The sequence below is a fragment of the Macaca thibetana genome, chromosome 3 (genome assembly GCF_024542745.1).
Source record: "Macaca thibetana thibetana isolate TM-01 chromosome 3, ASM2454274v1, whole genome shotgun sequence".
NCBI classification, from domain to species: domain Eukaryota; kingdom Metazoa; phylum Chordata; class Mammalia; order Primates; family Cercopithecidae; genus Macaca; species Macaca thibetana.
In genome coordinates, this window is record NC_065580.1 from 35,826,421 (window position 1) to 35,840,069 (window position 13,649).

At 34.7% G+C, this 13,649-nt stretch overlaps 1 protein-coding gene across 2 annotated transcripts in view; it reads left to right on the top strand.

The window, feature by feature from the left end:
- The window catches only part of SLC13A1 (solute carrier family 13 member 1), a 98,003-nt gene that overhangs the window by 29,089 nt on the left and 55,265 nt on the right, over positions 1-13,649 (top strand). For both annotated transcript variants that reach the window (XM_050782611.1, XM_050782612.1), the window contains exons 4-6: positions 1,528-1,715; positions 2,301-2,358; positions 2,440-2,488. In XM_050782611.1, coding sequence (XP_050638568.1) covers positions 1,528-1,715; positions 2,301-2,358; positions 2,440-2,488 — 295 coding nt within the window. The remainder of the gene's footprint in view (positions 1-1,527; positions 1,716-2,300; positions 2,359-2,439; positions 2,489-13,649) is intronic.

The window sequence follows — 13,649 nt, forward strand, 5'->3', positions numbered from 1 at the left end:
GATTGCCTGAGGTGGGGTGTTCAAGTTCAGCCTGGCCAGCATGGTGAAACCTCGTCTCTACTAAAAATACAAAAATTAGCCAGGTGTGGTGGCAGGCACCTGTAATCCCAGCTACTCGGGAAGCTGAGGCAGGAGAATTGCTTTTACTTGGGAGGCGGAGGTTGCAGTGAGCCAAGATTGCACCATTGCACTCCAGCCTGGGCAACAGAGCAAGACTCTGTCTCAAAACAAACAAACAAACAAAAACAAAATGACATCATCTCACTCTTACAATGAAATGGGGCTCCATGCCTTTTAGGGTGCTATAGAAATGTATCTCTTTTTCCTGACCCTCTGCCCGCTGTTCCAGAGGATGATGTGTAATGCACTTCACAGTTGGGCAGAAGTTCTGACCATTATGTCACTAAGCGGCTTTTCAATTTAAGGCATTTTCACCATCCAGAAGCTTTATCTGATCCCAGCATTTTTTATATGAAGATTTATTGTCTTGATAATGCCTTAAGAAGTTAAAAGTTCTTAATTTTCTTTTTTTTTTACAAGAACCATTTCTTGTGTAAGCAGATTCCTAATACATTTTCTTCTTTTTGGTTGTATGCATTGAAAATGTTCACCTTATCTGAGTCTGAAACTTAGTGTGGCATTGTTCTTGTACATCTGTTTTAAAAGGGTGTCAGATTATTTCACAAATTGCTCTATATAGAAAGGTGTGCTTCCAAATGATTTTCTAGGCCCGCCTACTCAAAAGAGATAGTTTTTTCCCCAAGTGTGACTTTGAAAGTTTATAGATATGGCTTAAAATTTTGTAGTCTTAGGTATATTATTTTTAAGGAGAATAACTACTCTTTTTGTAAAAGAAGACAATGTATGTGCCCAGATCTTGACAATAGGAAAGGATATCAGATTCAGGAGAGCATATATTATAGAATATACAGAAAATTCAGAAACCTCATTTTAGTAAATGACTTGCACTATTTTCTCCACCCACCTTATATTGAATCAGTATAGTGAACAAGTAAAAAGAGGCTTTATAAATATTAATCTTTCTTCATCCTTGTACCTCCCTGACACCCCTATGAACAAACAAGAGTTATGGCTAAAAGATAAAAGAAAAAATAAGCGACCTTAAATTCGAAAGTTGATTGCATTTTCATCTTACTAGCATTTGAAGATAAGTGGTCAGCTCTGAAGAGCATTCAGATATTGGTGTAATATTATAAGCTGTTATGTCATATAACCAACTTGCAGTTTGTTTAGGTTGAATCATTTTTCTGTTTCTGAAGAGAAGATTTGCATGGCTCCCTGGCAGACAAATCTCTTAAGAACTCCACTTTTCCATGTGCAGCTTTGATTTCTACCTGGCTGTCACTGTACTCCAAGTTCATCATCTGGGCAGAATCTTAACCTTCCACGTTTTGAAAGACTTAATTTCCCAACTCACAAACCACATCTTAAACATCTTCCAGTTAAATAATATGGTGCTAGTTAAGCTAAGAGCACAGATCCACACTAACGGCTCTCTTGTTTCAGGCTGACTCTGGGGTTCATGAGCAGCACTGCCTTTTTGTCTATGTGGCTCAGCAACACCTCGACCGCTGCCATGGCGATGCCCATTGCAGAGGCTGTAGCACAGCAGATCATCAATGCCGAAGCAGAGGTTGAGGCCACTCAGATGACTTACTTCAACGGATCTACCAATCACGGACTAGAAATTGATGGTATGGCATGTTGATATGGCCAATCTGGGGTTTAGTCATTAGAGCAATAGACATAAACTCAAGAATTCTAAGTTGTATTTTGAATTAACTGTCCATACATGCATGATGTGAATTTAACTTCCTCCCTCTATAGTTCTCAGTATCTACAAAAATAGTTTTCTATAAATATTTTACCTAAATTGTTACATTTCTATTCGCTTGCAAAAAGAAGAATGCCTTTTCTATCCCTCAGTCAGACTGATGGAACACTCTCTCATGTCTTTATCAGTAGACCTCCAGGTTACTCTTTCCTGTCCTGAAATGGCTTTCCTGCATAATACTGGGAATCTTTAATTCCTACATTCTGTTTGGATACAGCATCAAATTTCACTGTGATTATTTCTGGCTCTGACAAACTGATGCAGTGAAAAAGTGTTGGGAGAATATTTGTATTTATAAAATACTTTAAGATGAATGTGATGTTAGTACACAGTGAATTTTTAATTTTCAATTTCTACTAATGCTTCCATTTTTGCATCCACATACAGGCAAACCCAATGATAACCCCTTATTTACATTGTTTTTCTTTTATTTAATGTTTTGCAGAAAGTGTTAATGGACATGAAACAAATGAGAGGAAAGAGAAAACAAAACCAGTTCCAGGGTAAGGAATGTTGACATTTTGATTAGGATTTTTCCAAATTCTATTTTAATAAAATTATAACTGGATCAATTTGTTTTTCAGATGCAATAATGATACAGGGAAAATTTCAAGCAAGGTGGAGTTGGAAAAGGTACATTAATTTGATTCTTTCTAAATAATTATATACAAAATTATATTAGAGCTATAGTTAGATACATATGCATTTTAAAACCTGTCACTTGCTTCCTTCTCTATAAATTATTTTGCTTGACTAAGTAGTAGCATGGTGTAATGGTCTGATAAGCTTTCATGAACAGACGGGAATCGACATCCGGATAGGAACCATTTTATGCTCTGAAAATTAGTATCACTATTTTCTCTTTTTATCAGAATTAGGATAATGGCAGTTAGCCAAGGTAGTTTAAAGAAATATAATTCCAGTCTCAGAATATTGCTTCATTTTCTTTTTTTTTTTTTTAACTTTTATTTTAGTTACAGGGGTACATGTGCAGGTTTGTTATACAGGTGAATTGTGTGTTTTGGGGGGTTAAGATACAGATTATTTCCTCACCCAGGTAATAAGCATAGTACCCGATAGGTAGGGCTTTTTAAAAATCTTTTTCTTATTGAAATCTTGCTGGCCTAATAGCCTGATTTTTATTAGGAGTATCGTCATCATTTCTTCCAGGTTATGAACTTGGAGCAACTCCTATTCATGTAATTACAAATCATTATCTTTAGTGCTTCCATTGACACTAAAAAATTCAGTGCAGAATTCATGACTTGCTTCTGTCAAATACAGGTGGAGGAGTTGTAGCCATTCTAGATATTAAAAGAGGGAAGAAGATCTTTGTAAACTATCCCATAGAATTCATTTCCCCAGAATAAATCAATATAAAAATACTATATTAGATTGCACTGGGAGCAATATACCTCAAGACCTGAAAAATAAATCCCGCATAGAAATAGTACTATAGTAACTACGGCATTAGGAATAGGAAAGTGGGACATATATTTCTTCATTCTGGCCATGGAATGCATTAACATGTAGCTCAACAGGAAAAAGAAAACCCTCTTGTTAATTACAGAAATCTTCTAAGAAAGAGCAATTTCTATGTAAAGAGAAAATGAATACAAAGATACGTTTTAAGCCATTAGCTACAGAATATATTATGGGTTTTTTAAGATGGGAATTGCATATATATTTACGAAGATACTATCTTTAGAGATAGAAGTAATTCCTTTAAAACATGAAAAATTAACAGTATGCCAGGTATGCTATAGAATAATACATTAGAAATGGGCTTTAAAAACTGTTGTGAAAATTGGCACACCTAAACAGAAAGAATATACATGCACTCAGTAACTTTCTCATGGTCATCTTTGAAAACCTAATTTTCTATCATAAGGCCAAAAGTTTTAGTCAAAACCCTTCAAATTGATTCGCTATCCAGATACTGTTCCAGGCATTGTAAGCTCCTTATTGTAAGCAGCTCAGAATCTAGTGGAGAAGATGGACTTATAAAAATAAATCTGACATAAATACCACAACAAAGGCATGCACAGAAGCCAACACTTCTAGACAGGAGCAACCAGTTCCATCTGGGAGTATTGCAGGGAGGACGTATAATGTAAAGACATCTGAGTCTGGGAAGATAAGAGGCGAGCGCGTGCAAGCAGAAGAGTGCGAACTCATGAATGCAGGAACGTGTCTACCTTGTCAGCACTTTAAACTCTGGCACATTCCCATTGCCTGACACAAAGGAGGTATTCAATAAGTAGTTATCTTTATCAATTAATGAATGAGTGAAAGCAAAAGAGTAAAAAGAAGACGCTTTCTAATCAGAGAGTACAACTAATTCAAAAACCCAACTAAGTAAAGAACGGGGTTTTTCAGGAAACCTTTACAATGCAGATGCTAGAGATGAGCTGTTGTGGGGAATAAAATTATGGTATGGCTTTGCGCAGGTTATAAATATCTCTTCATCAAATACAAGGGAGTTTAGAGTTGATTTTATGGAAAACACAAAACCTTAAAGCTGCGGGGAAATATGGTAAGTTCTGCCCTTGGGACAACCGGAAAGTCAGTGGTGAGCTTTTTGATTAACTGAGCAACTGAGCTTTTTTATTAATTAGACATTGGGGATGAGGGAGAAAAATGTAGGAGATGCCTCCACTGCTCTAAACTAGGGAGTGATAGATTGCGATGCCATTGATTAGAATGCAGAACTCAGAGGTAGGAATAACCTTTCAATGGAGAAAAGTAAGATAACAGAGATGCATTTTTGGCAATAAAGATTAATATCTGAGTTTAGGAGAGGAAAGCGAGGCTTTCGAATGTTGATTCTAAGGTCTTTCTGGAATGCAATGCACAAAAATTTAGCTTTATATAAAAACAGGAATAGTTTTTTGCTGCACTATTCTTTATAAGATGTGCATGAGAGCATTATTTTATATATTGTACATTTACGATATGTTTTGATTTTTAACAATTACAGGTATATTTTCATGAATAAATGTATATATAGTTTGTGTGGCAATTATAATAAACGGTAGCTGTTCTTTGATAGATTTACCTTATATAATTTAACACTGATTATATGGAAGAATGTATATCTACTTCATCTAACCATAAAATGGAAAAATATTTATACTCATGATCTATTGATCTTATGCTTTCTTCTTGAAGTAGGTGGGATATTCTATTGAATTAAAATAAATCCTGTGAGGTTTGACTTTGAATTTGACCTACAAGTCAAAAAAAAATACAAATATTACTCCCTTTTTGGGGAGAGTGGTATAAATTAAATTTCAGAGAGGATAAATTTCCTTCAGTTCAGCTCTGATTTTGATTATTTCTTGCCTTTTGCTGGCTTTGGGATTGATTTGTTCTTCCTTCTCTAATTTTTTCAGTTGTGATGTTAGGTTGTTAACTGGAGGTCTTTCTAACTTTTTGATGTGGGCATTTAGTGTTATGAATTTCCCTCTTAACACTGCCTAACACTCATGACATGAGTTTACCTATATAACATATTTGCACATGTATCCCCCAAACTTAAAATAAAGTGAAAAAAGGGAAGAGAAAGAAAATAAAAGGCTTATTTTTTTTTTTTGGTAATCTGCATAATTTTGCTATGTTCCTGCAATAAAATAAATAAAATTTATTTCTAATGAAATTACTACAATTTTATTCATTTGAAGCACCATTTATTTAGTACAAAGCTAAAGATTTTAAAATTTTAATTGAAATCTCTTTACTAATATAATTAAATTAATCTAAGCTGATCAATAAGCTTACTTCAATTTTTAGAACTATAATATTTCCCCCCAAAGGCAATAACATACACTGATCCATATAAAATTTAGTGTGTAGTAAGTAGAAAGCTCTTAATAAGTAGAAAAAAAATAGCCCCCAAATAAATTCTGTACTTAGCAATGGCAGTAATATTAGTTAAGAAATATACATTTAACATTTGCTCAATGTCACCTTTTCAACAAGACCTACCCTAACCTCCCTATTTCATTGCAGCCACCATATCCCATATCCTTTCTCCTAATCCTCATGACTCTACCCTACTTTATCCAAAGCATGTATCACCTTCCTACAGAATATGTAATTTGCTTAATTTTTATTTATTTTGTTCATTGTCTTCTTTCTCCACTAAAATGCAAGGTTCACGGGGCAGAGATTTTTGTCCATCTAGTACACATCACAAATATCTTGAATAGTGACTGCTCTGGAGTAAATAGTAAATATTTGCTTATTAAATAAATAAATTCATTAATATTTTTATCAAATGATTACAATTAGAGTAAAATAACTCATGTTGTATGTAAGCTACACTAAGTGTCCAGTGTCTAGTTAACCATCAGGGAAAATTCAGAGAAGTCACTATGGACAACATAACCATTAAATTAAATACTGTTATTTTTGGCTGCTTAAAAAAAAACAAACTACACGAAGCAAAGAAACAAACTGATAAACATTTAAAGTCAACACTATGATTGCCATTCTAACTGGTGTGAGATGGTATCTCATTGTGGTTTTGTAGCCTTTGATTTGCATTTCTCCAGCTGATTTGCCTTAGGATGTCTTGATGAGCATTTTTTCATGTGTCAGTGTTGGCTGTATGAGAATTTTTTCATTCTTTGGCTGAGAATGTCTGTCTGTTCATATCCTTTGCCCACTTTTTGATGGGGTTGTTTGTTTTTTTCTGGTAAATTTGTTTGAGTTCTTTGTAGGTTCTGGATATTAGCCCTTTGTCAGATGAGTAGATTGCAAACATTTTCTCCCATTCTGTAGGTTGCCTGTTCACTCTGATGGTAGTTTCTTTTGCTGTGCAGAAGCTTTTTAGTTTAATGAGATCCCATTTGTCAATTTTGGCTTTTGCTGCCGTTGCTTTTGGTGTTTTAGACATGAAGTCTTTGCCCATGCCTATGTCCTGAATGGTACTACCTAGGTTTTCCTCTAGGGTTTTTTATGGTATTAGGTCTAACATTTAAGTCTCTAATCCATCTTGAATTAATTTTCGTATAAGGAGTAAGGAAAGGATCCAGTTTCAGCTTTCTACTTATGGCTAGCCAATTTTCCCATACCATTTATTAAATAGGGAATCCTTTCCCCATTTCTTGTTTCTCTCAGGTTTGTCAAAGATCAGATGGCTGTAGATGTGTGATATTATTTCTGAGGACTCTGTTCTGTTCCATTGGTCTATATCTCTGTTTTGGTACCAGTACCATGCTGTTTTGGTTACTGTAGCCTTGTAATATAGTTTGAAGTCAGGTAGCGTGATGCCTCCAGCTTTGTTCTTTTGACTTAGGATTGTCTTGGAGATGCGGGCTCTTTTTTGGTTCCATATGAACTTTAAAGCAGTTTTTTCCAATTCTGTGAAGAAACTCATTGGTAGAGGAAACAACAGGTGCTGGAGAGGATGTGGAGAAATAGGAACACTTTTACACTGTTGGTGGGATTGTAAACTAGTTCAACCATTATGGAAAACAGTATGGCGATTCCTCAAGGATCTAGAACTAGACGTACCATATGACCCAGCCATCCCATTACTGGGGATATACCCAAAGGATTATAAATCATGCTGCTATAAAGACACATGCACACGTATGTTCATTGCGGCACTATTCACAATAGCAAAGACTTGGAATCAACCCAAATGTCCATCAGTGACAGGCTGGATTAAGAAAATGTGGCACATACACACCATGGAATACTATGCAGCCATAAAAAAGGATGAGGTCGTGTCCTTTGTAGGGACATGGATGCAGCTGGAAACCATCATTCTTAGCAAACTATCACAAGAACAGAAAACCAAACACCACATGTTCTTACTCATAGGTAGGAACTGAACAATGAGATCACTTGGACTCGGGAAGGGGGACATCACACACCGGGGCCTATCATGGGGAGGGGGGAGGGGGGAGGGATTGCATTGGGAGTTATGTCTGATGTAAATGACAAGTGGATGGGTGCTGACGAGTTGATGGGTGCAGCACAGCAACATGGCACAAGTATACATATGTAACAAACCTGCACGTTATGCACATGTATCCTAGAACTTAAAGTATAATAATAATAATAATTAAAAAAAAGAAAAAAAAATAAAGTCAACACTATGGATCAGATTGCTTTCATTTTGGGTAGAAAGACAAAAAAGTAGTTTGTAACTAAAATTTATCAGTTCTAAAATTCTTGTTAAAAAACTGCAAAGTTCTCATACAGGTAATAATGATAATTTTGCTGGTGGTGATAAAGACTAGATGTTAGTGTTGAAGATGATGGATATTTAGTAGTCCAGGATCTTATTTTAAAGTATTTGTATCAAAGAGTCACATTCCTATGCTGCATATCTAAAAAAGAGATTTGTCCCATGACTTAACTTTTACGAAGTTCTCTTCTCATGATAGGTCATGGCCCAAATACTAACTGAGCTCTCTATTTGCCCAAAATAAAGTGGTGAATAGTTACCAAGCCAATAAATCCCACAGTATCCCCTAAAAGTAGCTGAAATATTTGTGAGAAGAAAAGATACTGGGAGAAGAAAGGAGTACCCTAAAATTACACTGACAGTACCTGAGGGAATATATTTGTCAGGTTCCACTGGGGTAACTGGTAAACCAACCACCACGCATAAAATTTCCATGGGAAATGAGTTCTAGGTATCCAAAAATCCATTTGTAGATACCAAAGGAGGAATAAAGTTCCTAGTTCTTTCCCTCCCCTGCAAGCATTAGTATCATTCAAAGAGACACCCCAGAGTTTTACATCAGCTCAATTTCTAAACCTCCAGGCATCTACAAATGAAAGAGACTGGAAAATCAGTACACTTTTAATGAAAAATCTGAGATAATTGTTTTTCATTAATTTAATTTAACTTGTAATTCCTCAAAGGGAAAAGTTCAAAGAAAAAGTATCCTTGAACAAATTGCATCTTGCTTTTAATTAGGTATTGTTTAGTTTGGGGGTGAAAATCCTTATGGTTGAAAATCCAATTGTACAAGACAACACTTTTTAATGTTCTCCAGAAATTCAAAGGAGTCTTGTAAGTACAGTAATAAACATGGTTCATAATATTAGAAACTACAGGCATTAGTTCTGCCAAATAAGGAGATGTTAATTCTGGAATATCTGGCTCATAGATCAGATATGAAAAAGGTATTTTAGCTTAGATCACATAACAAACACCAGTTGGCTTTCCTTCATTATTCTTCCATTTTCCTAAGCTGGGAGAAATTGGATGGCAAAGGCAGTAATTAGTCCTGCTCAACCCTCACCTGACCCAACTTAGGTGTCTCCTTTTATTCATGCAGTGGTTCATACAGAATGTTTATAGAAGAGGTAAGCAAGGAGAGAGAGGGAGATTGTCACACACTCTTTAGGAATCACAGCAACAATCTGTGAACGTGACCTCACTCCAGATTTCAATCTTTATTAGAGTCAAAGTGCTATCTCCATTGATGGCCATTCTTAGTTGTGTTCTCACAAAACATTTTTCTATTAAAGAAACTATTGATTTTTGACAATATCGTTTCTCCCATATATATTTATTTTATGAAATACAAAAACTTAGTTCTTCGCATTTTGTGTTATTAAAATATTATCTAGCAAATAGCATTGCTCAACCATATTGGCAATATCTGTACTTTAACTCTACAATAAGTCCCTGCACTACATAACTTATTTGAATACTATATTTTGTTTCTTGAAATACTCAACAGTGTTCTCCTATGCATCTTCTAGTGGTATTTTCTACAAAAAGAAATATGTTTATTTTGTCTCCAAATTGATTTTTCTGTATTTTGATTATGAAATATTTCATGCATATATGCATTTATAAAACATGACTAAACATTTTAAGGAATAATAAAATGAATAAGATGATGTATACCACATCCCAGCTTAATAACTAGAACGCGATTTCTAAAATCTACATGAGCCTTTCTCTGATTCTATCTCTTTTCCTTACACAATCACCCCCAACCCCTTGTCGAGTTAGCTATAGTCCAAAATTTTGTGTTAATCATTCTCTTGTTTTCTTTTGGTTTATCACCTGCACTAGTTAAGGTATGGATTGGTCACCATAGCGAAGACCAAAAATAGCAACAATTTCAACAAGATAGAAATAGGCTGGTATGGTGGCTCCTTCGTCACCATGCCCCTGACTCTTTCTATCTCTTCTCTGCCATTTCCAGCACTGGAACCTTGTAATTCAAGATGGGTCCCCCATCTCCCTCCGTCCATTCTGTACCCCAGCTAGCTGCTCAAGGAGAAAGTGGAAGGCATATGTACTTAAAAATTATTCTATTAGTCTCCTGGATTTAAGAGTGTTCAGATTTTCTATTTCAACATCAAACAGTTGCATTTTTAAAAAGAAATTTATGTGTTCCATGTTAAATTTGCTGCTGTGTGGTAGTTTATAATATTTTCTTATATCTATTTAATTTCTACAGTATTTATAGTTATATGTCTTTATTTCTAAAATTTTCCTTGTGCCTTTAAAACATTTTTCAAATAATCTTTCCAAACTATATCTATTTTATTAGTCTTACAAGTCTTGTCAAAGAACCAACTTCTGACTCTTTTCACCCTATTTAATGTATATTTCATATTATTATTAATAGTTTTCTTTCTTTATTACTTTGTTCTGTCTACTTTATTTGTGTATTTATGCTCTTGCTCTTTTGCTAATTTTTAAAATTTGACCTTTACCTTATTAGAGTTTTCCTCTCTTCCAAAGGAAGGTTTTAAGGATGTGAATTTGCTTCTATTACTTTAGCTATTTTCCATATTTTTCTGTTTTGTGTTTTCTGATTTCCATTATGCTAGCTTTTTTTACTCAAAAGATGCTTAGAAATGTGTTTTGAAATTTAAAATAAATTAGATTTTTAACTACTTTTAAATTTTTTCTAACAATTTTTCTGGGGTCAGAAACTGTGGTCTACATAACAGTTTTCCAAAACTTGAAGTAGCTTTTTGAACTAGCACATGATCGGCTGTAATAAATATTTTTCATTGTGCTTAAAATAAATTGTACATTTTCAACTAATTAGGTTCAATGTTTCCCAAAACTCTGTAAGATCAAGTAGCTAGTTGTGCTTCTCAAATCTCTGTGCCCTGACCAAGTTTTGTCTCTTTTTATTCAGCAATTGATGAGACTGTTTTGTTAAACTCTCCCTCTATCATGTGGATATTCTGTTTCTTCTGATGCTTCTGTCAGTTTTGGTTCCTCTGTATTGTTAGATTATGTTATTTTGAACCCATTTAGAATGTTTCTGTGTGTGTGATTGATTAACCTTTTATCATTTTGTGCATCTCTTCATCTATCTTAATTTTTTTGGTCTTTGAGTTTATTAGTTTATTTGTCTGCTGATAATACAGGACTACCAGCTCCCCTCCTCTCCCCTCCCCTCCCCTCCCCTCTCCTTTCCTCTCCTCTCCTTTCCTTTCCTTTCCTGAGACTGAGTCTCACTCTGCCATCCAGGCTGGAGTGCAGTGGCACGATCTCAGCTCACTGCAACCTCCACCTCCTGGGTTCAAGCGATTCTCCTGCCTCAGTCTACCAAGTAGCTGGGATTACAGGCACCCGCCACTACGCCCAGCTAATTTTTTGTATTTTTAGCAGAGATGGGGTTTCACTATGTTGGCCAGGCTGGTCTCGAACTCCTGACCTCATGATTCACCCACCTCGACCTCCCAAAGTGCTGGGATTGCAGGCATGACACTCCCAGCTTTTATAAGGCTAGTATTTACCTGGCATTTCCTCTATGCTTTCACTTTCAGTATTTCTGTGTCCTTATGTTTTAGGTGTATCTCTTTTATTATGTTTGAAAATTTTTACCTTTACCTGACATGTTTTATCCATTTAAATTATTTGTGACATTGTATATTTAGAATAATTTCTACTGCCGGCTTTTTATTTTTTCCAAATATTCTTTCTATCTTTCCTTCCTGCGTTCCTATGCAGTTTTTTTCTTTTTTTATTCCATGCTACACACACACTTGTACAGGTGGTCTATTCTATGCTTTGTGTCTGTTTTAGTTGTCCTAATCATTTTGCTGTATTATTAGGCAGCAAGGGTTGCCATAACAAAATACTACAGAACTGTATCTTAAATAATACAAATCTGTTGTATTTTCTGCCAGTTTTGGAGGCTAGCCAAGTACAAGATCAAGGTGTTATCTGGGTTGGTTTCTAGTGAGACCTCTCTCTCTGCCTTGTACAAGACCACCCTCTCATTGTATCCTCACATGATGTTTTCTCTGTGCACATGCAGTAGAAAGAGATATTTCTGGTCCCCTTTGCTCTTTTTATAAGGACATCAGCCCTATCAGATTAGGCACCCTTCTTTGTTTAAACTGAATTACCTCTGTAAAGGCCCTTTTCCAAACAGAGTCACTTTGAGTGTTAGAGCTTCAACATATGAATATTGAAGGACATCATTTAGTCATTAGTATCATGTCTACTTAATACATAAAAATTTAAAGATAATCCATTTTTTTCTCCTGAATGGTGTAAAGACCCTAGGATATTTTGACTTAGACCATCGCTTTCTATTCACATGCTACTATTTTCCAATTTTTTAGTTCTAGTCTATTATTCCTCCATAAATTACATACTTGTATTATTTTTTAAAATCAGTGCTCTGCAGAGTTATGTGCATATTTATTAATATCTTTGTTCACCATTGTATTTTGCTTCTCAGACCCCCTATCTGGGGTCATGTTCCTTCTTCCTGAAAATACTATTTGAATGTACTTCACAGAGTGATTTTGGTGTTAAATACAGAGTTTTTGTTTGATAGAAAGATGATAATTCTTGAATCATATTTTTATAGTTATAGTGTGCTAGATAGGTTATTTTTTATTTTGCACATCGAAATACATTTATATATTTCTACTGCATTTTGGCTTCTTTTTTTCTATTTAAAAGTCAGCTAGCTACCAGTCAAATTATTATTCGTTTGTAGGCAATCTTTTCTCTTTGGTTGCTTTAATGATGTGTGTGTATGTGTGTGTGTGTGAGATAGAATTTTACTTTGCTATACCTAAGTGAATATTTCTCCTGAATCTGTGTATTGATCTTTTCCAACAATTCTTGCAAATTATCAGGTGTTATTTTTCAATATTCAATTGCCTCATCCTAGTTCTCTGTATTCTCTCCCTCTGAGTCTCCAATTAAACATGCTGCGCTTTCTCACGGTGTTTTCTAAGCTTCTTAGCTAACATCTGTTTTTCTTTTATGTGTTTTGCTGAACTTTATCATGAATAGTAACTTCTGATTTATCTTCCAGCTAATTAATTTTCTCTTTAGCTATGTCTATTTTGACCTATTTACTGAGCTTTTAAATTGTTAAATTTAATTATGTATATTCTATTTGTCTTGTTTTAAGATTTGCCTATAACTATTATAATCTTTTTCATATTTTCAATTCCTTCTCTAATTTTATTAATCATATGCAAATTTAATTATATTTTGTGTCTGTGTCTAACAGCTCTGAAGTCCTTGTGGGTCTCTTTCTTTGACTTAGTTTTTATTTATTTATTTATTGCTGGTTCTCACTTTGTTTAATTATTTTCTTGCATGTTCAGTACTTTTAAACAGTGAAATTTTTTTTAGTTACTATGGAAATTCTTTAAGTCCTATGTTGCAGCTGCTTCTAAGAGTTTTCAATTATATTGCTATTTCTCTTTAACACACACAAAACATAAATTAATGCTTTAGGAAAAATGCTCATGGTTAGGAATTTTTAGGGCATATTGTTTTCCCTTAAGTCAGCATGATATTTTCTTTCTACTTCTG